The sequence below is a fragment of the Tinamus guttatus genome, unplaced genomic scaffold (assembly GCF_059628265.1).
Source record: "Tinamus guttatus ecotype Peru unplaced genomic scaffold, ASM5962826v1 Tinamus_guttatus_pri_ptg000052l, whole genome shotgun sequence".
NCBI classification, from domain to species: domain Eukaryota; kingdom Metazoa; phylum Chordata; class Aves; order Tinamiformes; family Tinamidae; genus Tinamus; species Tinamus guttatus.
Window position 1 is genome coordinate 7,815,660 of NW_028288586.1, and position 26,018 is coordinate 7,841,677.

At 40.0% G+C, this 26,018-nt stretch overlaps 2 protein-coding genes across 4 annotated transcripts in view; one reads left to right on the forward strand and one right to left on the reverse strand.

Moving 5' to 3' along the window:
• The window catches only part of EVC (EvC ciliary complex subunit 1), a 49,764-nt gene extending 36,571 nt beyond the window's left edge, over positions 1 to 13,193 (forward strand). Inside the window, exons 14-21 of the mRNA XM_088540069.1 lie at positions 344 to 554; positions 3,125 to 3,331; positions 4,016 to 4,160; positions 7,370 to 7,478; positions 9,362 to 9,488; positions 10,123 to 10,216; positions 11,929 to 12,040; positions 13,061 to 13,193. Of these exons, the coding sequence (XP_088396195.1) occupies positions 344 to 554; positions 3,125 to 3,331; positions 4,016 to 4,160; positions 7,370 to 7,478; positions 9,362 to 9,488; positions 10,123 to 10,216; positions 11,929 to 12,040; positions 13,061 to 13,142 (1,087 nt within the window). The 3' untranslated portion in view covers positions 13,143 to 13,193. The remainder of the gene's footprint in view (positions 1 to 343; positions 555 to 3,124; positions 3,332 to 4,015; positions 4,161 to 7,369; positions 7,479 to 9,361; positions 9,489 to 10,122; positions 10,217 to 11,928; positions 12,041 to 13,060) is intronic.
• Positions 13,194 to 18,251: 5,058 nt separating this feature from the next.
• The window catches only part of CRMP1 (collapsin response mediator protein 1), a 46,661-nt gene continuing 38,894 nt past the window's right edge, over positions 18,252 to 26,018 (reverse strand). For all 3 annotated transcript variants that reach the window (XM_088540005.1, XM_010217241.2, XM_088540006.1), the window contains 5 exons: positions 25,340 to 25,481; positions 23,620 to 23,790; positions 22,618 to 22,797; positions 19,609 to 19,774; positions 18,252 to 19,260 (listed from right to left, as the gene is read on the reverse strand). In XM_088540005.1, the coding sequence (XP_088396131.1) occupies positions 19,169 to 19,260; positions 19,609 to 19,774; positions 22,618 to 22,797; positions 23,620 to 23,790; positions 25,340 to 25,481 (751 nt within the window). In that variant the 3' untranslated portion in view covers positions 18,252 to 19,168. The remainder of the gene's footprint in view (positions 19,261 to 19,608; positions 19,775 to 22,617; positions 22,798 to 23,619; positions 23,791 to 25,339; positions 25,482 to 26,018) is intronic.

A 26,018-nucleotide genomic window follows, 5' to 3' on the forward strand; every position in this document is an offset into this window, starting at 1 on the left:
GACAGCTTCTTCAGCCAGAGAGACGGTTAATGTAGGTTCAGTTCAACCATATTTTTTCACATTTTCTGACTTCTAAATTTCCCATACTTTAGTATTTAAAGAGGGCTCATGATGCCTTACACATACACGCAAATTTAACTTTGGCATGACTGAACTGGAAATCTGGCACCATGCCACCCCTGCTTTATAACTGAAAAGCATTTTAAGACATGCTTTGTATGGGAAAATAATAAACAGAGTAAATAAAAATGTTGTTATCTTTGTGCAATTGCTGTGCAGAACCTGCTGCAAAATCAGCAAGTGGCTTAGTTGGTTAATTTTTTTGTAACGGTCCTTTTCACAGGTCTGTGAACTATATATTACAAAAACACAAGCTCCTGCTGTGTTCAGTGCTCAGAAGGGTAACTCTCCGCAGCCTCGGGATGGCCACTCTGACCCACATGAGGATGTCCAGGAAGAAGGGCTTGCTTCAGGAGCTGCGGGAGCAGCACGTCCTGCAGAAGAGCTCTTCGCACTGCCATGATGAAGACCAGTGGCAGCTACTGAAGGCAGTGGTGGGTACAGCGTTGGCTGGTTTCCCTCCAGCGCTCTCACAAGCTATGGTGTCTGGCATTAGAAGCTACCTGTAGGAAATCGCAAGAAATAAAAATGTTCCAGTTCTGAACAGACAGGAAAATTCTCTCTATCAAAAAGCCAACCCACCCTCAACCAGAGAGGTACTTAAGTGCGTACCTATTTGAGTCTGGGCAGACACTTTACACCCCCTAGTACTTTATCTATTTGCAATATTTGCATCTTTCCTCAGTGGGAAAGTCATCTCAGGAAGCTGATTTAGATAATTTATATGAAATTTCTAATTGAAATAAGTCATAGTAATATGTATAAGGAAGAACTTTACGCAAGTGAGGGTGAGAGAAATTCCCACTGAATCTGCTAATGATCCTAATATGCACTTAGAAAGCCTTTACTTAAGAGTCATAAGGAATTCTTTCCTCCAGAAAACGTAGCACTTTCTTTTATACTGTCATTTTTTCTTTCTTCTCCAATCTTGAGCTGGCTAAGCATCCATTCTCCAGCCCGCTTTTTAAAGGATTTGGATGCTCTAGTTCTGGGAGACATGAGAAAATTGAGGAGTTTTTTAGACTTGCTGGTCCCATAGGCCAGTCTCAAATCAGCTGGCAATTGTGTGTTTTACAGTTAAGCTCTCAGGTTAATATTATGTTTTGTCGTTTAAAATACTTATTGTGTTTCAGTTTTCCCCGTGAGCAGACCCTCCCCACAGACATCAGTGTTAGCTGCTGCGTGTGTGGGTTGAACCCATCGGACACACTCACATGTCCCCGAGTATTAGTGTTCTTTAGCCTCTCTGCACTACAGCCTTTTTCTAAGGCCAGCTGAAGACTGTATCTTAAAGAAATGCCCCAGTATGTATTTAAGATTCTTTCTGCCAAAAGAGAAATGGGGAGTGGACATGGATTGAGGAAAGATCAGGGAGGAAAAAACATGTAATGATCCCCCAAAACTAGAACTAATATATAAGAAGTTAAGGAATAAGCTTATTTACAGACACTCAGCCAGAGTTTTAGATGTACTGATACAGTATTTTTTAGCGAAATTTAATTTGAGTTTGTGCCAATTTTAGACTGGCAGACATTATCATGAGGGAATTAATCTATTTATTTTTTATAAAAGATAAGTTTCATTCAGGAAAATATAGAAGCTTAACTGAGTCATAATGACATGACATTTGGGTCTTTTGGGGAAAGAGAAGCTGTTTCATGACCTAGCACTCTTTTTAAAAAATCTCAAAACATATATCTGAGTTATTAAGAAAGACATGTCAGAATAACCCAGTGTTAATAGAGATTTCATTATTTGCCATGGATGAATGGGGGCAGAGCAGGTTCCTTTCCTACTTTCCTGTTTCCCAGAAGGAATGCAGGTACTACAGAATCCTCCAGAATAAATTCATTTTCTTTGGCCTCGAATGAGAATACTGATAGAAGAGGGACATCAGCAACTCAAAAGAAGACAGTCTGCGGAAAACTGTAATACCAGGGTACACATAAGAAAGAACAGGACATGCTGGAAAAGTGTGTGCTACTAAGGAACATAGAGAGTAAAAGTGCGTTAAACAAAGTTAAATCATCAGGGAAAGTAGTAATGTGAAAGCTCAATGCATTTGAAATTATAGCTCCAAACAAAAGGAGAAGAGATTGAGGTTCCTACACATAGACTGGGGAGTGAAATCAAGTTAAACATCTGGACTCCAAGACAGCATCATGACTTTTTGTGAAGCAGCTGGTCAGACACACAGCAAAATGAGACACAGCGCCCAAGGCAGGGCGCACAGTCTGGTTCAGAACTGTTGATACAAAATGCAGTTTGCATTTGCAATAATGTCCATAAGGTAGTTGGGCCTAACATACTGGCACAACAATCGGAAGTCAAAAGAACTGCTGAAGTGGCGTTTGATTATGTGAAGACTCATTACATAAAAAATGAGAAAGGAAATTTTTAAAAGGAAGCCAAAGAGGGAAAACATTTGCCCCATTCAAATGCCACTGCAAAAATCTGTGGTCGTACTCACATCTTTGGTACAACAAATGGCTCTGCTCGTTGCCGTCCTTCCCATCTCACAGATAATCCAACAGAACTAGAAGAAGCTACAAGGGACTACAGTTCTTCAGCCTGAAAAAAATGTGTCTTGTGAGTTGTAATTTTCAAAACTGGCATAAAATATCTCAATATAGAACAATTGTTCATTTGTTTCTAATTTCTTGATTTTGATACTAGAATAAGAGAGTGTCAAGCAAAGCTGCCAGATAGTAGGTTCAAAACTAAGAAATATTTTCATAACTGTTCAATGCACCACCACAATATGCTCTGCTTGGTTAGAGAAGCAAAAAAATAGGGAGGGAAGTTTAATATTTGAAATAATACTGATGGAAAGACAAATGTATTAAGTGGCTAAACTTAAGTTTACACTGGAAATTAGGTGATTCTAAGCATTAAAAGAGTAACATTCTGAATGGTTATGGAATATTTTTTACAGTGAACCTGAGTAAATTTATGAATGCATTTGTGTGACACATCACCTGCTATAATTTTGTTCTACTACCAGGAGTCGCATATTCTGGAAGAAGAAGAGAAGCTCGAGGAAGAAACACAGCAGACAAAATTAGAATTTCACCAGCAGTTAGTCAACGAAATCCAAGAAGCTCTTCATTTTCTTCAGCAACACATGGAACAAGTGATTGGGCAGACACTGGTGCATCATGCCCGGCAGGAAGCTGCAGAAAAGAATTCAGATGATGAATCGGACTTCAAGGTAGTGAAAACATCAATAACGGCTTGCTTGTCAAAATGAGAACTACTTTGATAAAATGGAGGAAAACTTTATTAGTCTATGCTTAGAAGCAAAAAAATATTACAACCTCCTTTAAAACCAATGATATTTTACAATTCCAGTTAACACCAGTGTGGAAGTACAGTATTTTCCAATAACTCAGCAGACAAACCAGGTTTATTAAGCCAAACAAACACCACAATATAAAAGAATTGAAAGAGTTCTTGATGACAAAGGGAGTCAGAAAAATGAGGAAGAAATCGAGATGATTATGTGTTAATCAAGAGCTAAGGTTAATTAATAGTATTCATAGATTAATAGCTTAATATAGATTAGTAATAGCTTAGTATAGATTAATAAAACAATTCTCAGATTAATAAAATTCTTGCAAAGTAAAGACTGTCAGATTTTCTGTATGCTACATGTATAGCAATTTGCTGCAAGTAAAAGGAAGAATGAATTATAGAGACTGAGCAGTTAAAAGAATGATGCTTTGCTAGATGGAGATGAGGCACATTTTCTGCAGCAGGCCAGTCTGCCACATTTCTAAAGGACAAAATTCACAATTTTGCATGCATGTGCAAAATTACATTAGGCCGTCAGTTGTAGGCAGATAAAGCACTTCTGACTTAGAAAATGAGTTGTTACTTGTTTTGTTTAATGCAGGAGAGGTTGGTGGAAACCGCTGTAGAAAGTGTGTACGGGACACACAATAATATCAATAGACTGGTGCAAAACTACTACCAACAATTAGGAAAAATCACAGAAAGTTATGAAGGAAAAAAGCTTCAACAACTGAAATCCTTACAAGGTATGTATCATATTGACAGCTGTGAAGTAGTAACAGCTTTTTAACAGATAGTATTCACTTTCTTAGTGTAAAAATGTCTTTTAAAGGTGACAGAAATATGTTATTTAAAGTAAAATCAATGCATAGACTGATTACCTTATTCGAAGGAGAAGTGGTAGAAGTATGGTAATTATTATTATTAATAGCTACTTGAGTTACAGTCATAGATGCAGGACCCTATTACTCTGTTTGATACAAAGACAAGCATGTACGCATGCACACAGAAATTTGGCTCCAAATCAAATTGATCATGGTATAAACAAGCTCTGGTTCATTAAGCTAAGATCATAGATAGCTCCACACTCGCAATTACCAGAAATTGATTTTTCTGATGCTGTTAAGTGCCTAAGTGTAGGTTGTACCTGTCATGTACCTCTACCATAAGCCATCTTGAATTAACTGTTTGTAGGGAGATAGTGTGTATGTCTAGCCCACTAGCTGGTAAGTTCACCTAGAAGGGAAAGATCCAGGTTTCCAATCCCAGCTACCATGTTAAAAATTGCTGGCAGATGATCTGCTTTCACTGTGGTGCATGCCCTCACTTTAAGAATGAGGTTCTCATATCAGTTCCCTTTTTTGGCTCAGTGAAAAGTTATTCTGTGCAAAATAGAGGAAATTTATCAGAACCAGGAGACAAAGTCAAGCATTCGCAGCCTGGAGTAGCTTGTGAGCTACCACATTGTTTCTTAACTTTCAATCACGACCCTCTTGCAGGTTGTGAAACTGCTATAAGGTTTATGAAAGATTGGATCCTACATAAACACAGGCACTTTTTCCTGGAATTAATTTTAATTACTGCCAAAGCTCAGTTCTTCAGCACAAGAGAGCAAAAGCAAGCTGTGATCATTGACTGCTTCTGCAAACACTCTGTCCTCCTGTCAATGAAGCCTATCAGCGTCAAGTGAAGTTAGCAAGTTAGCAAAATGGCAATAACATCAAAGACTAAGTATTTGAGACATAGGAAGTGGATAAATGACAGTTGTTTTCTAAAATTAAAGTTATCCATTTTAAGTCGAGTTGATTCTGTTAACACAAAAGAGTTTTTTGAAAAACAGTCCTGTTTATTCTAGGCTGAGATCCACAGATGAGGCTGGACAGACACTTTGGTAGGAAGGGTTAGCAGTCAGCAGTAGGAGCTAGGTACATGCATTGGCTCAAAGACAGACCCAATCTCTGTGGCACTGCCTTATTTTAAACCTTGAAAATGTTAATATTGGAAGCTAGGGGGTTAAGCTAAATCTGTGCCAGGACTTTTGACAATCAATATTTTAGTTGTTGTCAGTAAGGAAGGCAATCAGTTACCTTTTTCTCACAAAGTTGTTCTGAAGACCTCTTTGCCCCTGATCCAGCCAGCTACAAACATAATGTTCAGTGAAAAACTTGGTGTTCCTTTAAGCAGGGTAAACCCCAGGCCTTTGCCAGAACACTGCTCTGATCTGAATAGACCTGGCCACCATTACGTGCTTGAGTATTTTGCTTCATCAACATTTGGGTTATTGCTCTCATCTGGTCTCCCAGAAAGTCTATGGGATCTGGAAAAGCAGTCACCAGAACCACAATTAATCTTTTGGTAATTGCTCACTTAGAACATTTTGCCTCCCTGTGCTTGTGCAGCTGTATTACCGTTGCAGTGTATTACTGTTCCACGAATCATAAGAATTTTACTTGTGTAAGCAGCTACTACAAGATGATATTTTCTTTTCCACAGAAGAAAAAGAAAAATCCCTTCTGCTGCAGTTTAAGCCTATAGGAAAGAGGGATACCAAGAGTATTTATTATTAATAAAAGCAAGAGTGTTTTAGACATTGGTGACCAGAGAGGAACCCAAGAAGTCACAGATCAAATGAATAGCTGCAGCCAAGAAGATGCTGCAAGCCTGTATGTGTGAGCTGCAGTGCAGCCATTTTCTAGTAACAATGGATGGCTGCTTCTCCTTTGCCAGTATTTTCATAGTGGGAGGAAGTACTAGATCCCATATGGAACTTTGATGGTTTAATACACCTTAGCCCTCCTTTAATTAAAGTTCAGATTTGTGATGCAAACCTCTTGCCTTTCACCTTTCAGTTGCTGTGTCAACATCTCTCTGTGACACAGGGCAGGCTGGAGGTGCTCTCCTGGGACACAGGCCAGCCAGCCACATCCCATTCGAGCCCAGCGTGGAGGCAGAGCATATGTGTTTTAACCTTTCTAAAGGGTCTGATCCATCAGATGATCTCCGAATAAGATTACTGCATTGAAGGAGTGATTCTCCTTATCAAATCACTTGTAACCTCTCTCTAAAATAGCAGATTTTTCCTCAGCAATATTGGCATTATAGCCACATACTGATTGTACAGCAGCCCAGTAATCAGCATACGGAAAACTCAGAAAATTGATCCTGTACTTCATTGAGTGACAGGCAGATGAGAAAGACTTTGCAGGCCAGCAAGTAAGGACCGTAATGTTGTAACATCCCTTTCCCAAGAGTCTGGCTAACACCACGCAGCAGGATATTGCTCCCTTGTGCATCTGCTGGCCCTGTGAATTTTAACTTATGGTCTGCTTGGCATAGCCACGAGAAGAAGGGTGGAACACATCCCCTCTTTTGGCCCTACCTGGAAGGTAGCCAGTACCTATTCTCATGGGTGATGCATCAGCAGAAATGCCTGCCAGCCTTCCCAGGTGCTAGGAAAAGGTAGGATGGTCTCCAAAGGTGCTTTCTCTCTCCCAACCTGTTGCATGCTCATCCACCTGCCTCCCTCTGCATTCTCCAAAAACGCAGAATTTGGCGATAGCAGATACGAGGAAACCTACCTGATGTCTGGCATCGCAGCTTTCATTTGGGTATTTCAGGTCCTGCATAAGGCATCCAGATCTTACCATAAATTTTTTCTTTTGAGTTCCACGTTAATTTGTCAGCCTGGTGGAAGAAATAGATAAAAAATAGAATTCCCTGGCAATTAGCATCTAAGCTAAATGAATCAAAGTAGTATCTGATTATGCAATAAATTACAAAGGCAGAGCAGGTGTACATAAGAAGTACTTGGTATACCTCAAAATCAATTACTGCGGAAGGACCACCTAGAACTTAATTAATTTGTGCAGATGCAAAGCAAAAACTGAAAGCTTGTCCCAGTTCAAAGTAGAGTCTGTAATTTTGAGCAGAAAAAATTACAGAAATGTTATTTCAGCAGAAAGAGGTGAAAGGAGCAGACTTAAAAAGAAACAAGAAAATGAACAGGCATTGAAAGAGCAACTGAACAAAGGCCTCCTGGACATATCATCTGCAGTGCATCAAAGGTAAGAGCAGCAGGAATACTGCTGGCTCTATTTTAATGTGACTTCTTGTAGATTTGTATAAATGTCTAGCTTAGTAAATGTCTTGATTTTGCATTTTATGTTTGGTCTTTGCAAATGAAGTAAATGTTGTCTACATATGTCTGACCTTTGGTCATAAAAAATTACATTCTTATTAAACTTTTTGATGCTCATAGTTAAACACTGAAGACAGCTAAAGAACAAACAACAAAAAAAACCAATTCCCAGACATACATTATTTTTAAAAGAAATTTGAAATAAATGAAGGATGAGAACTGATGCTGTTCAATTCATTACATCTTTTCTGCCTTAAGCATCAAAAATACTTGCTAGTTTGCTGTTGAATAAATGCAAGTGCATAAATAATATTCAGAATACCAAGATTTCAATGAGTACTTTGGACAGTCAGGCTTACTTGCACTAAATTTAGGGTGAAATCCCTTAAATGTGAATTAAATTAAAATCAATAATTAACTAAATATGATTTTACAAAACTTAAAGTCCAAACAAAAAAGGCATTGCAAATCCAAAGGAATAAGTTGGCATTGTAAAAAGCCAATTTATTCTGTGTTTGCAGGACTTGGCAGGAGTTGTGATACATTTTTATAATCATTTTATTTATTATCCAGAATATAACATCTACAGTTTTGACGCGGTGAAAAGGTTAATAGTTTTCCAAACACTCTTCTGCTTCTAAATTGAAAGAAATCATTGCCCACTTTCTGTTTTTCATGCTTGTTTGAAGTAGTTTAGAAATTGATTCATATAATGAAGGGCCTCAGAAAAGATTAGGTAGTCGTTCAATATGAACATCATTTATTCTAACATACAAATTCAGTGCTAGTTGTTGTCTCATTTTTTTCTCCGGTAATATATTCCGATATTTTAAAATAAATACAGTTAAAATGGCCTTCATGCAAGCAGAAAATGCAGTAATGATGAAAGTTATTTTGTATCTAAGTTGATCTTGTAACACTTAGCTAGCAATCAAGCCCCATTTCCGATTGCTATTATGATTTCTTCAAGGGTCAAATCCCAGACCTCTGTAAATCAATGGCAAAATTTCCATTAATTTACCTCTCTCCTATTAAACTGAATAGAAAATCTTTTGGGTGTTTTGGCCTTTAGTGAAATGTTATAAACACAACTTCGAAGAGAAAATTTTGAAAGCTAATGTTCTACAAGCCTTGGCCGTGGCAAAGGCAACTTAATGACATGTAGCTGATCTGTAGAAGAGTTTGCGGCACCTCCTTCCCTGAAGGACCATGGTGGCTGATTGACAGTGTTACTGCAAGACAGTTCAGACAAGAGAATAGAAGATTTAAGGATTTGGCAAAGATGCAGGTTATTGTGTATTAATCTTTAACCAGCAAAATAAGACAATCAAATAACAGAGACATCAATGCTCCAGATGCCAAGTTTTGCATTGTCAAATTTTTGATTTAGTCTTAACCTGTTGCTGAAGAGGCTTCAGAGAAATAGGTACTTCTTAGTTCTTTATCCTCCCACCTGATCCTCTCACATCTTGTCCCTTTGGCAACCAGATAGTAAAATTGATCTGGGGATTCACTGCGGAAATTGTACCATGGTTTTAAAAGCAGACTTTAACATCGGGGCACTAAATTCCAACTTCAAGAATGGACAACCCCAACTCCTATTGTGATTCCTTCCTCAGAAAGGAACTGTCGTTGTATGGACAGCCAATGCAGGTTGTTAAAAGAAAAGTCTCCAGCAAATTTAGTTGTCCCAGCTGTGTAGAGAGATATTGTTAATGATCCTTTCTCTCTCCAAAATCTAATGCACATGCTTTGTATTTCTTCCTTTAACTGAACATGAGTACCCTCAAATTTCTTCTCTGTTTCCAGGATGGTGCAGCAGCAAAAGAAGATTTTGGCTCAGTTTGAACTGCAGCAGCAGATTCGTCTGGAGTGCCTCAAACAGAAGATACTGGGATTGCAACAGCTACAAAGTGAACTGGAGAATCAGCTGCAGGTAAACTAGGACAAAATGACTCCTGGATCTGAAGCAGACAATGGCAAAACTTCTGACAGGTTCTGTGCGTCTTTTCTATGGCCCAGTTGAAATCACTGCTAAAACTCACTTCTGGCTTGAAACAGTTTCCCACGAAGAATAACAATTACATTAAATATGATCACTACAACATGGGGAAAGCACTGTATTTTTTTCTCCCTTGTTGACAGTTGTGTACTGAGTCTGTTTGCAAGTACATACTCACTTTTTGGTTGCTTGAACAGCTCTTTCCATCTGCTTAAATGGAGGATACACAACTTTCTTACTAATACTTTAGTGCCCTTGAGTTCACAGCCACGATTAAGGGAACTGTGGCCACCCGTGGATGTGATTAGCGTGACTGGACAGCAGCTGTCCTGCTCCTCATCACACGTGTTCATGCCGGCTGCTGTTAACTGGAAGCTGTAGTTAGTTCTCCTCACTGAATCTCTGCACTTGGAAGCACATCGCTAATGTTAACTACAGTTTTCTGTGTTTCTGCAATAACATATGACACATTCCCCTTTTTTTTTTTTTGTTATCTCCAGTGTAGAATGACATACTTCATAATCCAGCTGATTTTTATTAATTACCTCTGTTTTATCTCTCGGGGCAGGAAGCAGAGCAGGACTTTGTCACAGAGCTAGCTACAGTAGCCCGTGTTCCACTTGCCATGAAGAAGCAGCTTTCGAAAAGGAGCAAGCCAACAGGTTGGTACAATCTGAAGCTGTTTTAAATGCTTTATTCTTAGTATGATGTCAGCAGACTGCTGGCATTTACACCATATTTTAGAAAAGAGGCGGTGTGAATAGCCGATTCATGTTTTGATCAATGCTGAAATGGGCCATCTGATATTTAGTCCAGAATACATTCCCCTTCATAGCCTCTTTAAATCAATATAAGAAAAGGGAAAACAAGACAAAAGTATTTAGGAGTGAATAGTCTTTTGGGTTGTGTTGTAAAGTACCCAATTCTTTCTTCAGACAGGAAAAAAAAATGGTATTATTCTACTTACTATATTCTGCCCTATCCATATTACAGCAATTTTCTACATCACTGATATTAGATTCGATTTCCCAATAGGCTGAAACTCCCATTTCTTCTTATGAATAAACTCTTCTGGCAAATATGTCCAAGGACAATTATCCATTAATTCATATTAGAGTAGCAGTGCTTAACTGCTAGAGTACACTCTACCAGTGGAAGTTAAACCATGTTGCTTCCTGGAAGTTGCTACTTCATTCCACATATAAGTGCTTATCTTGCCATATCACACAATAAGGTTTTAGGAGAGATTTTTTTTTGTCCATGCCATTTCATTAATAGATGGGGGAATTGGGACACAGAGAAGTAAGGTGACCTCCTAAGGTCATCCAGCTGCCTGGTAGCAGAAATACAAATAAATGTCATGTTTGCTCACTCCAGAGTAGTTCTTTAGACCATAGAGGACATTCTGTCCATTGAAGTAAGTCTTTGACTTTATTTTTCAAACCATAATTATTGTTTTCATTTTTATCATCTTCTCTCGAGAGAATTCTCCTCGGCTTGATCACTAAGTTTTTGGAGGACAACAGAGCTGAGTCACCCAACGTTCTTTCTCAGGGTAGAGTGCAAGAATCAGCCTTCCCATACACTTACTCAGAAGTAAAACCTTACCTAATCAGGAAATCAGGAAATCTTAAATAATCAGCTGAATTTGCTGCCATTTAAATAAACAAGACTAATTCATTAGCTCAACAGACACTTAGGGACAAATTGTCAGCCTAGCAGTTGTGTTTCTTAATCCACACTTGGCACAATTGACTGTTATCATTCTCATTGTTTGACTTGTAGCATTCCTCTATCAATATCTAATGACACATTTTACATTACATTTGAAAGATGTAATGTACCTGAAAGACAGGTTCCTGAGAAGGAAAAGTAGCTCAGTCGCCTGTACAGTTTTGAAGTCTCTTTCCTCAGCTGATCATTTTCCAAGTATGTTTCTTCTGGTGTGCATGCTGACCCCAGGGATGCACATGGAAGCTTTGCTCAGGGTCCTAGAAACTGTGACTTTTTAAATAGCAGATTGATCTGCCTTAAATCACATAAAATTATGAAGTGACTTTCCTCTTATTTGCTGGTAGTTAAGAAGCATGTGTGATTATATGCTAAGAAAATGCATGGTAGTTTTCAGCTGTTCCAGTTCAGTGTTTGGCAAATATGAAAGCTGAAGATCTACTATGTGGTAATTAATGGATAGTCAAAAACAATAATCTCTCCTAATGTAAATTGGAATCAGCCCCTTGGCATAACTACATACATATACATAAGTGTCACTGTGCCAGAAATGAGAGTATATTTTTCTGCTTTATTTTAATCAGAAGGAAATGAGCAGTAAGATCTGTGAAAGTTTTTATATCACATATCTGTTTCTATTCAGGGGAAAAAACAAACTCAAAAAGAAAAACCTTTCGGTCTCCAGAATCAGAAGACAAAGGTGATTCTCATGAAAATATTCAAGAGCCCCCTGGACAGACTTCTGGTTTACACAGGTACATTAGAAGTTTAAAAGTAAAAAAAAAACATGCACCCTGAAAAGGCCTTTTATTAAAAAAAAAAAAAAAAGTACAAAATCTAGTTTCAAAGCAAGTATGTCTGTCAGAACCAAAATATAACACCTACATTAGCTGATCATCTTCCTTAGTATTTACTTCTTGCATGCACCTTGCCTTTTTTCCCCCCCATACTTATTTTAAGCTTGCAAAAGTCATCTGAGCTTGCGTGTCTACACTATGACATACTTTATAAATAACTTGGTTTAGGTAGAGAAATGAAAATACTATGTTTCCAAATTTGTTCTAAGCAGGTTTTTCAAACCTGGGTCACAGCATAAATCAGCACTGGAACTAGGCTGACTTGTAGCAACCAAAATATGGTCTGTGGTATTTAGGCTTTCAACCACCACCTTTAGTTCCCAAACAAAGGCAAGTGCCAGCCTTTGGCTGATTGGGGTAGCAGCTCTAACAATAATTTTCTTGATAGATGTTTCACTTGGCTTATGCTGGGGTACTAACTGGAGAAGGAAGAATAGCCCCGAACCTGAAAGATGCCATCTGATTACTACAGGCAGATCAAACCAGCCAGCTGGTCGCTGGGGTTTGATATATTGAGCAGAGAAAATCCTGTTGACAGGCAAAGCAAACAGTTGGTTCTCAGGAGCTACAGGCCTTCGGGGAAAAGTATTTATCCCCTGAGTGACCTCAGCCCAGGACTGACTTCAGAAGGTGGCTCCTTTCCCTGATGGCATCAACCCTTTTCACACACTGCTTTCCCACAGCCAGCATGGGATACATGCATCGGGAGCGGGGACGCAACAAAGGGACATTTATCTTTATGCAACTTTGTTTTGGCAGGCTAAACAGTGACAGCTAAAACTTGCAAGTGCAAAAATTGTTATTGGGTAACAACCTCCTTTCTCCACATATCAAAATGAATTAAGTTAGAGAGAGGATCATAGCCTGTAAAAAACTTGGTCTACAGTTTCACTTTATTTTCTTGTTTCTTTCTTTCAGAGATAAATCACAGAGTTCACATGAAGGGGAGACCGAGCCAAGGAAGAACTCAAAGATGCTAAAAAAAAGAGGCAACAGGTAGTAAAAATATCTGTATGAGCTGCCTGGACACAAAGTACCAAAGCATTCTTCTGGGGGATCTCAGCGCTATAAATACCTCATGAGCAGGTTTCCTGAAGAACAATGAAGACCATCAGTAATAAGAAATCTTACCTAGCTACACACCAAAAATCAATCCTCTGTGCCTATGACTTAATGAAACATGTGCACTTGATTCTGGTAAGGAGCAACAAAGTCACCTTTCAAAAAAAGTTCCTCCAGATCACTGAGGGAATGTGGAGGTAGTTTCAGATGAGAACTATGTTTGAGGAAAGTGCCCTTGTAGCAGGGCAGATCAGCACTCCACTGGTTGCCAGTGTTGGTATATTCCAGGAAGGTTTCGCCAGAAGAGTGATGTACCATATGCTTCTGAGCACTAGATGTGGTAGATCAGGTCCAAATATTTTTATTGCTGCTTTGTACAAAAAAAAAAAAAAAAAAAGCGAAATGTAAAAAAAAAAAAAAGACCTCAGATGTCAAGGGTACATCACAACATGGAATTTGGCCTCTCTTGTGTTATATTTTTGTTTATCAGGTTATATATTTTTAAAAAAATTTGTACAAAGATTTCGTAATTGTATTTCCGTGTGCTTGTCTCAGATTTCAAATTATTTTTAGAGAAAATGAGATAAAAACCTGTTTCATTTTAACATTTCACTTCCTATTCTTCCTAAAGTAAATTCTTTGTTTTCAGTATACTTGATTAGGCTCATTGTTTCCTATGGGTAATTTTGTTGTTATGCAAAGCAGTTAATTCTTGTTAGCTGTAAAGAACACCTGTATAAGGCAGTAAATTGCATCACTTAGGAAATCTTACAGCTTTCGTGAAATTAAAATTCTCCATCATTTTAAAACAAACCTACATTTTACTCACTAAAAGGCTGTTCATTGGCACATGTTGTAAAATATAACATCAGTCATAAACTTTACCTCTGCTTAAGGAACAAATGACTTCACCAAGCATATTACACACCCTTGTTTAAATGGTATCCTCAATGTCAGTCATTATCAAGATAACTTGAGCTTTCTTCCTAAGTTGTATCGGTTTGAGCCTTTGATTCTTCTGACTCAGCAACTGGCTGAGTCAGGTCTTTCATGGTCTTTCTACCTTACTGGTCTAGACATTTTAGTTGCATCTTTAATGTGCTTTTTTTTCCCCCCCGTCTGAATGGATGCAGCCTCGTTACCTCTGTCTGAACATTTTAATTGTGCAGTGCGCCCTAGATAGATAGCAGAAAGAAAGCTTTTAAAATCAGATCTGAACATGCTGCTGAAACACTGCTTTGAACCCCTCAGTTACCACGGAGGCTCCAGTCACAGCTTGGTTGCTGTGCGCTCACTACACCAGTTTCCCTGGATGCTCCGTGATTTGTTTGATTAGGGAGGGTTTAAGTGGCTTTTTATCTCCCGTAAAAACGGGCAAGTGTTCAGCTTGTCCCACAAGTGAGGCGGCAGTGCCCTCTCCCGGGGAACAAGCGCGGTGGCCCGTGTCGCTGTCTGAAGTCACCCAGGCAGGTTCCTGAGGGCCCTGGCTGCACTCGGTAACGGTGGTGTTGGTGGCCCGTGGTCCACAAGCGCCAACCCCACAAGCGCCGTTCCCACAGCCCCGTTAGGAGAACAAGTGGCAACCCCATGGTGTCATCTCCACAAGTGCCACCTCCAAAACTTTGCAAAGCCATTCCCATGGTCCCGCAGGAGCACAGGTGTCATCCCCATGGTGCCATCCCCACGGCCCCACAGGTGCATGAGTGGCCATCCCCATGGGAGCTGCCTGAGGTCTTGGACCAAACCTCCTGTTTATGTCCTAAATCTGACAGCCACACAAAGGTCCAGCCAGGACACACACGAAACAGAGACCTGACCACCAGCGTAGCTCCCGCGCTCTCTCCATGAGTGGATCTGCAGCAATCTTTGGGAGCTGTTCCAGCATCCATAGATCAATGTGCACAACAACTTTTGGCTGTGCTTCATCCAGCTGAACAAAAGCACCTTCCAGCTGAACACCAACACTTACCAGGGCTTTGGTTTGCAGCTGCCTGCATGTTGTATGGGAATTCCTGAGGCCCTGGGAGAGGCTTCTGGTCTTCACACGCAGCAGTGGTGACCACTGATGTGCTGCAAAGCATCAGGAATGGGGACAAAGATCAGGCCCCCATTAGCTGAAAATTTTCAGAAAAAGCATTATAATCACTGACGTAACTACAGACTGGCTTACCACATGTTGCAAGGCGAGCCGTGTTGTTGCCAGGGCTTACAGCTTTTTAAAGAAGCATTTCTGCCTACTTTAAAGATAGCATTGCACATCTATTTTTTTTTTCCTAGAAAATTACAGAATATCACTGGAAGGCAGGAATGAGGTGCTGAGACCTAGGTACCCCATCTGTAGCGCATCAGATGCTTCATGAGGCATATGATATTTAAAGAAATGACACAATAAATTATGGTATTATTGCCTCACCCACACAAAAATTGTTTTTAATTGAATGCTTCTCACTATCATCACAGAAATGTATCTGTGAAGTTTATGTGAAGTTCACCAACAACACAGTGGAAAAAAAAATCCTCAATTGTTTTTGCTTAGATCACTGTGATTTAATATTGGCCCATTTTAAAGGTCAAGAACTAGCTGGTGTCAAGTAAACTAGCAAGTGGCAGGTTCAAAAAGAGGCTTTTTATCACAGTGGCTTAATATGTGCAACTCTTTGCTGCAGGAATTTACTTTTAGAACTCATGTAAAAATCTTACCTTGTGTATCTGAGCAAAGTTGTGGTAAAAACATCCATCCACTTAGGGTTATAAAATACAGAGATGCTACTTCTCACTCAGAAAGTTACAAATTATTGGAAATTAGGGGGAGTATTACCTACTTGCCTTTTTTTTTTCTTCTTCTTGTACTCTTCCTTGGGCTGATACTGTTGGCAACTGGAACCCAGAGTAGGTGGACACATGGTCTGGTCCAGCCTGTTCTTTTAATTCTAAATGACAGAGGTCGTTGTGTTACTTTGAGAAACACATAATGGTTTGTACAGATACCAACCTGGGGACAAGTTTAGCATCATCTTTGCTAACAGGCTTTGCTACAAACTATAAATAGCATACACCTGCATTGCTTCAGTAGTAGACAACACTCCAAATTGTGACTCAGGAAAGGCTCTCTGGATCCAGCCTCCTCTTTCACCTCCCTTTTGACTGAATAACCCTGAGACTGTTTGCACTCTAAGGGCTAATTTTAGAGGGGAGTGGCAATAAATAGGTGCTGATCTCACATCATTAGGGCAATTTATGCTACTAAAAACTCATGCTGCAAGATTTTAGAGGCTTGATCCTGGAAAAAAGACTTGGGGATTCTCTATCAATACTGGTTCAAGTGCAAGAAGCCTCATGGATAGAGCAGAGCTGTTAGGCAGAACTAGGCAATCATTGCTGCTAACACAAACACACCCAAAAGGGCACAGTGTTGTTACCAGCAGTTTCAGGGCTCCCACACTACATCAGATTAGCCTGACAGCTTCACAAACCAGCTTCACTTTTATTTTGGGGGTTAGATTACCAAAACTATTAGTCACGCTGTCAATCATCTCAGCAGATGGGTTGGAATAGGGCAGTGGAGAGGAAATTGCCTTACCTCCTTGGCTGGTGGCTCTTGCTGAGCAGGTTGTTGGGACTTCTGTGTCAGCAATCTGGTACTCCATGTCCACGGGCAAGCCAGGCCTGCCATTAGGGAGGGGAATTGACTCCATCTCAGGTGCAGATCATCCAAATCAGGGATACCATAAGCTGAATAACACCTGAGACTGAAATCACCACCAGTCTCTCTTCTCTCCCCTTCATGTATCCTGGTCCAAGTTCTTTTTTGTGCTTTTTTTTTTCTCCTTCCCTTTTCCATCTTCCCCCTTTTTTCTCCCTCTCTCTTTCCCCTTTGTAAGTTGCAGAAACAAAATATTTCAATTTGTTAATGAAAAGCTTTATTTTGGAAACAGATTCAATTCCTTTGCCCGAATTGGAGCATTTCTTCAATGATTCAGATCAATGTCAAAGCAAAAAAAAAAACTGGTTACTCAACCAGTTCTGCTGCCAGTTTTTCAAACCAATCTAGTGCAAATGGATTTTTCTAGGATACTTACTGCTTTCCCAGGAAAGCTGGAGATGAGCATACTGGCTTCAAAATAAGATGACAGGATTCAAGTCGGTTATTCCAAGACGTGTATATATCTCATCCCATGTGGCACCTTGTGCCTTCTGCCACCACGAGTTACTGCTGCATGGGAAGGGCAGATCAGTGCTAGGAAGTCAAGTACAAACCCTGGACACGAATCCCTGCTGACGTGTGGCTCTGCTGCAGGACTTTTCCCCGTGCAGCTGTGTAGCACAGGCAAGAGCAAAGCAGTACAAGGCCAACAGGAGCCTGCAATTGCTGACTCGTTTAATTTCTTAGCACACTGCCCTCCAGTGTAGCCCACACTTCCCACATCTGCAACACAGGCAAGTAAGCAGGGATAGAAAAAGTTTCTTCTCTGCAGATAGAGAATGGAAAAAAAATAGGGAAAACGAAAATTTCCTTTATTCTCACCAAAGGAGATAATGCAGTCCACCTTCTCGCACCCTTCCTTCATTGCGTCTTGTTCATGATGAACGCCATCCCAGCTCCATCTCAGCTCAGCTCAGCCAAAAACCCTCCAAGATGGGCCCCAAAAAAACAACACTAAGTGGAGTACATCTTAGGTCAATCTGGAGCATCACATACTGGTTCTCAGCTTTCTAGTTGGCACTTGTGTGTACTAAAGATGAGGAGGGTGGCGGTAAGCTCCATTTCAAGCAAATTAGATGGATACTGGAAGGTCTTGGCAGAGAGTTTAGATGTCATGCAGCCAAAATCAAGGGAGTGCAATGCCACATGACGAGTGTGTTTCTTTATTCTGAGCTAGACTATGGCATGCATGAAGGTGCAGATAGGTATATTAACACCCCTGTGATCTAAGGAGCTTCATTCCTTCATGTGGTGTCAGTCTGAAATACACTTTCTCGTGAGTGAGTACCTGCATGCTAAATTTTCAACCACTGAGCAAGAGCACTGGAAAACAGAGGAAGACGCTTACCATCAATTCATTTCATTTATTTCACAAGCTTCGAATTCAGAAATAGAACCACGACTAGTAGATCTGATACGGTAGAGTAAGTAAAAATGCATGTGATTACAAAGGAAAAACTTTGTACAAAAAACCTTAAAAATCCGACGGCAACTTGGATTATTTGTAAGTACCAAAAACTCATGCAGAAGGAGAGCACTACTGCCCAGGTGGAGATATCCCTGCAGGGTGGCAATGGCATTGCTATGTAGAAATTATGGCTCTGTCTAAAATGGAAACAACAAAGACACCAACTCGGAATGTACTGGGTGGATATGGACGGGTGCTACAGAGACCACTTGTCATGGTGTCCTGATGATTTTCTGTGCCTGAGAGAAGTGCTTCTTGGGTTTATAATAAATTAAAGATAAAAACAGAAGCTGTCTATATTACTCTACTGCATACTTTCAAGATGGCCATTTTCTTCCTCCATAAGTAGTCCAGTGGCATTTGTCAAATATGGACATTAATCTTGGCATTGTGTCTAGTCAATTGTTGGCAATGTGTTCTAAGGGGGCTCACTCACAGTATGTAACTTGCATAAATAACTCAGTAACATGCATTAACTACTCTAATACAGCTAACGGGTGAAAAGGAACCATCATCCAGTTACAAGACAAAGCTAAAACCTGTAGTCACTAAAGGGGCAATGGAAGCACCATGCTTTAAGGTGACTATGGCATGAAAGCACAATTGTGAGGCAAGTAGTTCCAAGCAAACACACCACACTATTATCACCTCTTCCTATACAAAAAAAAAAAAACATTTCATTTTTATTTCCATTAGTACCAAATAAAACTGTGGGTTCAGTAACGTGGACACTGAAGGGAATGGACATCATTCCCATGATCCTTCATCCTTGTGTTTCTGTCCATCTGCATTTTCAGCCAAGACTGGTAATATTAGAGCGGCCACCAGGAGGTGCAACGATGCGGTGTCCAGTACGGCGTGGGTTGTTGTCGTCTATTTGAGCTCCTGTAACAAGAGGATTTGAGGAAACAAAGCTATGAAAAGGAAAAACACACATCAGCAGAGAGATTTGATCTGGCTAGTTCCAACTCCTCTTTTGTAATATCAGTAGCAGCTGGTTTGTCTTGAGACAAACCTCTGACTGAGAACCCATTACCACAAATAAAAGAAATTTTCTTCTCTCTTTGAATATGTGCAGAGTGGAGTCTTCAAACCCGCCTTATTAATTTAGAAATTCCTGTCCTCACTAAATCCATGGGGACAGTAAATCTGACTGATTTACAGTGCTTCTGAGGGTTTTTTTAACCTGAATTTAAGGTTTTTGAGACATGTCTACTAAGTCAGGCAACTTACCTGATAAGCTAAAATTGGACTGATGGAGGTTTCTGATTGGTGGGGGCTGGTTTTTGGCAGGGGAGGATTTGGTTGAGGGTGCCGGAGTTGCGTATTTTGGCGTGGCTGGGATTTCGTACACAGGCCCGTCGTACATTCCTCTGGAGACTCCTTGCAGTCCTCCCACCTAGGTCAAGAGGAGAATAAAAACACACTGGCTGCATGCTCTCCTAAAGCTGCCCATGGATATTTCCACCTATAAACCAAGGCAGCCGAGCACAGAGCATTCTGCACTAGCTGAAGTAAAAACACATGCATTCTCATCACAGCTACAGTCTGCTTTATATTGAGTGAGTTTATGAAGCCTCTTCCGTTTATAAATAGAGATACATTTTACATTACTTATATAAGGAAAATCCCTCCAACTCCTCTATATCAACTATTCGGATTCCTGTTTTTAGCACTGTTCATAAAAACTACTGATCCAAGGAGGTGCCCTGCTGTCGTGTGGCTGCTGTTTTCCGCACTCCACTACGAGTGGGGCCGACTCTGCCCATTCACCAGGCAATGCAGAGATTACACTTCAAAAGAGCAAGCGAGAAAGCAGCTCCAAACATTAGCTCTTGTGATGCCCTCAAAAAAAAAAAAAAAAAGGAAAATAGCAACAGGCCTGAGTTTCCTCTCTCCAAACTCCAGACATCTAAAACTAAGCGAACGATATGACACTTCCTGCTCAGTCCACGGGGAAAAATATCATCTCAAAAGAGCAGTAGACCTGACTTAGGATGGCTATTCTAGGTAAAATCAATCACTGCCACCTTTTTGATCTCCATTCAGAGGGTGCTATGGGCAACTGGTTATAGCTAATATAGTGTCTAGACCCTCCTTAGTTGCTGAATCCCATTTTGGCTGTTGCAAGACGAATGTCCACTACAGTAATTGTGAAAATTTCCCTCCTAGCTTTATTCTTTCTTCTGCCTCTTCAAATATCCCATTATCTCCACTAGAACTCAATTAAAAGTAGTAGAAAATTTTCTTAATTAAATTTCAAAACTTGCCATTGCTTTCATGAATTAAAATATACATATATATGGGAGACTGTGGGATGGGGCCCATCTCTACATTATTTGTCAGTAGGAGTATCTGCCACCTGAGCTCTTATTGCAGCTTGAGGTCTCTAGATTTTCTCCCTGTGTAATTGCTATAAGGACTGTGAGAAAAGGCAATCACAACAGTCTCACTGGCCTAGTAAGCAATATTTTTAAAAACAGTCCCATTCTTTTTCTGCGTGAGTCTGAAGAGGTTTAACTGTATAATCCAAATCCCAGCCAAAAGAAAAAAAAATCTAAAGCTTACAAGGAAATTATTTCAAAATCATTTATCCTACATATTAACAGCGACAACGAAATGCTGTGTTGGAAGGACACTCTATTCATGGCGGGGGGCAATGCAGCACTTACAGAAATCAGAGCACTTTCCTTGGCCCCTGGAGCAAGGCATCAGGCTCAGGAGACATCCCAGGCAGGGATGAATCAAAGCCAGGGCCCACACGGAGACAGCTGCCGATCACAGCAGTGAATCTAAATCCACCAGGGATCCACTAAAGCTCTGGTTTATCCTGCTGTCCCAATTACTGTGTTCTCCTGTGCTCTACTTACAGCTTTGCAGACCCTCATTTCATACCCCTTTCTTGCGCACTGATGTTCACATGAGATATGGTCCCTGATAGGACTATCACTTTTTTGTTTGATTGATTGATTTTTTAATATTTTTTCAATCAACAAAATTTGGCAGTGAGGAAAGAAACAGAGACATGAAAAAAATCTCACTTCCTTCAGCAAGGCAGCAGAGGGAGCTCCAGGAACAAAAATACTAGTACCTTCCTACATGCCTTTGCAGACCTTTTCCTAAAATCGAAGGTCCCTCCCAAAATCCAGGTGCACTTGCAAGACACAAGCTTTCTGGCCAGCACAAAACTTGATATTTGTCATTTCGATAATTGTTTTTAAGGTGCTGTCTTCCTGTCTTCACTATTTAAATAACATTGTCGTTCTCCTTTATGTAACCCTTCCAAGTTCTGAACCCTTGAGATGTAGGTGTGAAGGCAAGGCCCATATTTTGAAGAATCTGTCATCTAAGTGAAAATGTAAAAAAAAAGTAATGAATTTATTATTTTTATAAGGCTTTTTGTCCTTGGAAGAGCAGAATTTTTGTATCTCACTACTTCAAATATTTTTTATAAAACAATGATGAACATAAAACCTATCAACCTATTATTATATACTTTACACATTAACTTTCTTGCTGAGTACCAAAAAGGCATTCCCAAACAAGACTAAACTAGTGCCAAGGCAACTGGTTTTCAGTAGAGGAGCACAGATATAACTCAACAACGGATCTGACTGTGCCCTAATCTTGGTCATAGAAGCATGGAATCATAGAATGCTTAAGGTTGGAAGGGACCTCTAGAGATCATCTAGTCCAACCTCCTGCACACACAGGGTCAAACACAAGAGAAAGGCTTTTCTGAGCTCTTAATTTTTCATGCTGCTATAGTAAATGCACACTATAACTGCTCAAAACTCACAAGAAGCCAAATACAATCACTATCTCTGACTTATTATAGTTTTTTTCTTCTTTTCTACTATGCAGCATACAAAACCTAGCAATAACTTAAAAGCTACTTTTCCTTTGGCCAACCCTTCCTACAAACAGGCTTTATATTTTTGCTAATTTTCAGTTAAAAGTAAATTTTATCACTTTCCCACCTCTCTGCACAGCTCTATAGCTGGACATAAGGCCAGATTCCCAACAGACAGCTCTCTGTCACATCCCACTGGAATTCACAAGGGGGGCTACAGGAATTCACACAGCCAGAGGAACAAGTCTGTGGCCTTTTGATGTCATTTTGACACCACATATAGTTTGTATAATATGTGCTCCCGTTACTAAAATAATAATGAAAACATTTGGGAATGTGGTGCCAAGATGGTATGGCTAGAAAGAAGATCAAATTATGTCTGTCACTACCTTATTCCTGATTTTGATCCGCTGGTAAAGATATTCAGGGAAAGGCTTGCGAGGGATGAAGCGGCCCATTCCCTTATTTACATGCAGATTTCCATCTTCAAATACAATCTTCCCTTGACTTATGACCACGAGTGGGGCACCGTGGCACTCCATTCCTTCAAAGATGTTGTATTCGACAGCCTGAGGATCAACCAACACACACACTGCAAGTTCAGTACAAAATGAGAGCAACTGTCCAAGGGAAAGTGTTCAGCTCCTTCTAGAAAATGTTGAGACATCTCAAGATAGAGAAATAAAGATTGAATTATATAAACTTAATTTTTGAAGACTCATGTCTCTTTAATATCAACTGTATTGCTCAATCTGCAATGAAAATTTCTGGAAGAATTCCCCAGTGCAAAAGCCCAAAGCACTGAGCAATAATAAAACAACTCTGAGATAGATAACACAAAAGATAAACATGTAAGACCTATCACAGTCAAAATCAAAGCGACTGTGAGTCACTGGTGCACTGTGCTAAGGGCAGAGAAATGCACTTCAAAGCTTTGGAATTAAATAGAAAATCCCAGCCAGGAAGCTGACTAGAGCTAGGTTATCAAAATATTTAATCATCATAGATTAGAGTGTTGTTGATTTAATCATAAAAATTACAATATTAGGTGCTTTTCAGATAAGTAAAAGGAGAGTGAGCTGGCTTTGAATTTATATGCACAGCTTTATTAAGCTTAGCTGCAGACCTGCTGATTCTCACCTGTTACAGACTTGGCACAAGCACAAAACATGGGGCAATGGCATGTGCAGACAGTGAGCCCTGCCTGGGCCAGGAGCACCACAGCAAGATTTCATCTTCGGAAGAACATTTACACATTTCAGAAAAGCAGAAAGGAGCTCCACTATATCCAGGCATTTGGACTTCATATGATTTAGATCAACATTTCAAAAGCAATAGTGTCATCTCTTTTTTTTTTTTTTTTTTGATGCTGGTTTTCTATTTCTTCTTACCGATTTATGACTTTTGGCTGTTATAGTCTTCACCTTATCAGGATCCCAGATAACAACATCAGCATCTGATCCCACAGCAATCCGGCCTTTTCTTGGATACAGATTAAAGATTTTGGCAGCATTGGTGCTGGTGACAGCTACAAACTGGCTCTCATCCATCTTACCCGTGGCCTAAAAAAATTTGACCAGAGTAAAACATCAAAACATGCTTACAAAATGAGATGGGCTGTTCAGAGTCATGAAAGACTGCGGAAATATGGGAAGATATTTAGTGCATGTATTTGGTGCTGTTGCCTGAAATAAAGGTTTTATCATCAGGAGTTTATATAGGACACACTACTTGGGAGTTTCAAAGATGTGAATTATTTCAAGCATCCCAAAGAAATGATTAAAAAAACCTTTAAGCCAGATAATACCACCAAGTTCCTCAGTTTAATCTAGAGTTCCTTCACTGTACACGTACTGGCACATAAGAATGCTATGTGCCTAAGTAATTACCTACTTACCTATTTTAATCATTTTAAAACAGAGAAAAATACACAGGCATTACTAGATGAATTAAAAGATCAAGTCTAAAATATGTTCGGAGTCTTTTTATACAGTCTGTGATGGTTTAGTAAGAGCTGTACACAGCAGCCTGTTCATTTTCGGTGTTTTGGGGTCTTCCCCAGTAACAAATGAGAGCGATATTCCATGGAAGAACATGAGTGCCAAGCTTTTCACTGTTAAATAAACACCTATTTCCTGCCTGGCAAAACAGAAGATGCCCAAAATACAAATTTTCTAATGGTATGGAACTGAATATTACCACCCAAAAATCCCATTTTGCAACCTTTGCTATAGATTTTTCTCTTTTGAGGAGTAAACAAAAGAAATATCCCCAACTGGCTGGATTTCAATTGCTCTTTGCTTTGCTTCTACCTAGCAGATACATGAAGCTGCTTCTGTGCTTGGAAGCTCTATAATCGTCCCTGAAGAAAGAGGTTATTAAACAGTCTAGGAGAGGTGCTCAGGAGAGCATTGTAAATATTACCACTTTCCAGTCTGCAACACGCTCTCCAGTGCAGTGCAATGCAATGTAATGAGTGTGTGTGTGTGTGTGTGTGTGTGTGTGTGTGTGTGTGTGAGACAACCATGTGTATGAGAAAATGCACAAGAAAAGGAGAATATCACTATGTATTAGGATCCATGGAACCATCAAAAAATTGCTAACTTCTACCAGAACCCTACAGCAAAATATGTCATTATGATTTAGATACAATGTTCTTCTTCAAAGCATTTTATAATCTAGCCTCGGGCTCAGCTGCCATCCATTTGCAATTCCTCAAAAACGATGCGACGCTTCCCAAATTCAAAAAATCCATTCATCAGGTTTATACGGGGTCCACTTCAAAACCACTAAAGGCTTCTGATCCCACGCCTGTGAGGAGCATTCGCTCTGACACAACTGCAGAGTTACACAGCTGCAGTCTGCTAAGCCTCCCGTCTCATAGAGCACGTTGGTGTTGCACTGTCAAAGCGAAACACGGCCCAGAGTTCATACGACCGGAGCAGACTGGTGCAATAAGCAATTCATCTCACAGCAGCGCGCTCTCTGGGGTTTCTCAGAACATCTATTTTATATTAGGAAGTCACTCATGGCCAAAAGTCTCTTGGCTTCCAGCATTCTGCCACCAGTCATTTTTTTTTTTTTAGTCCATAAAAGTAGGAAATTACTTACTACAGCCTTGTCCCAGACAACAGTCATTCTTTCCTCAATTCCATTGACGCCTTCGGGAATCATAGTGAAGTTGTCCTTTCCAATGGCTTTCTGGGCAGTGCTGTATGGGCAGTGTCCACTTCCCGTCACCTGCAGGTCCCCACTGTGGAGTTAGCGCACACAAGGTTTAGACCACACGTCACGAAGGCACCCTGCTCACACACTAGTTGGGAATGGTCCCATCAAGTCTCCACATCAGTGGTGTGGCCTCTAAATCATGTCAACAGCCTTTAATGTCGGCTACATATTACTGAAGACCAACAACAGTATCAGACATGTCCACTTTCCCCCAGGAACACCCTAAATTCCCAGATTATAGTCCCCGTGGGTTTAAGACTGCTTATCAACAGAGATCAGGCACAAACCCAGTCACCAGGACAAAAGATTATTAGAGGATTAAGGAAATGATCAAAAGCTTGTACGAAATGCTTGCCATTTTCAAGATAACTTCATAAACATGTTGAAACACAACAGCAAATTTTGCAATGCAAAGTAATGAGCATCAAGCTTGCTTCCTCTGCACATATATTTTCCTTGCAATTCTCAGAAGAATATTCTATGTACTACTTTCTAGCAAATTAAAGCCTGATCTTCTGAAACAAAAATATTTACTGAAAAAAAACAGAAGTGTGAGAATATT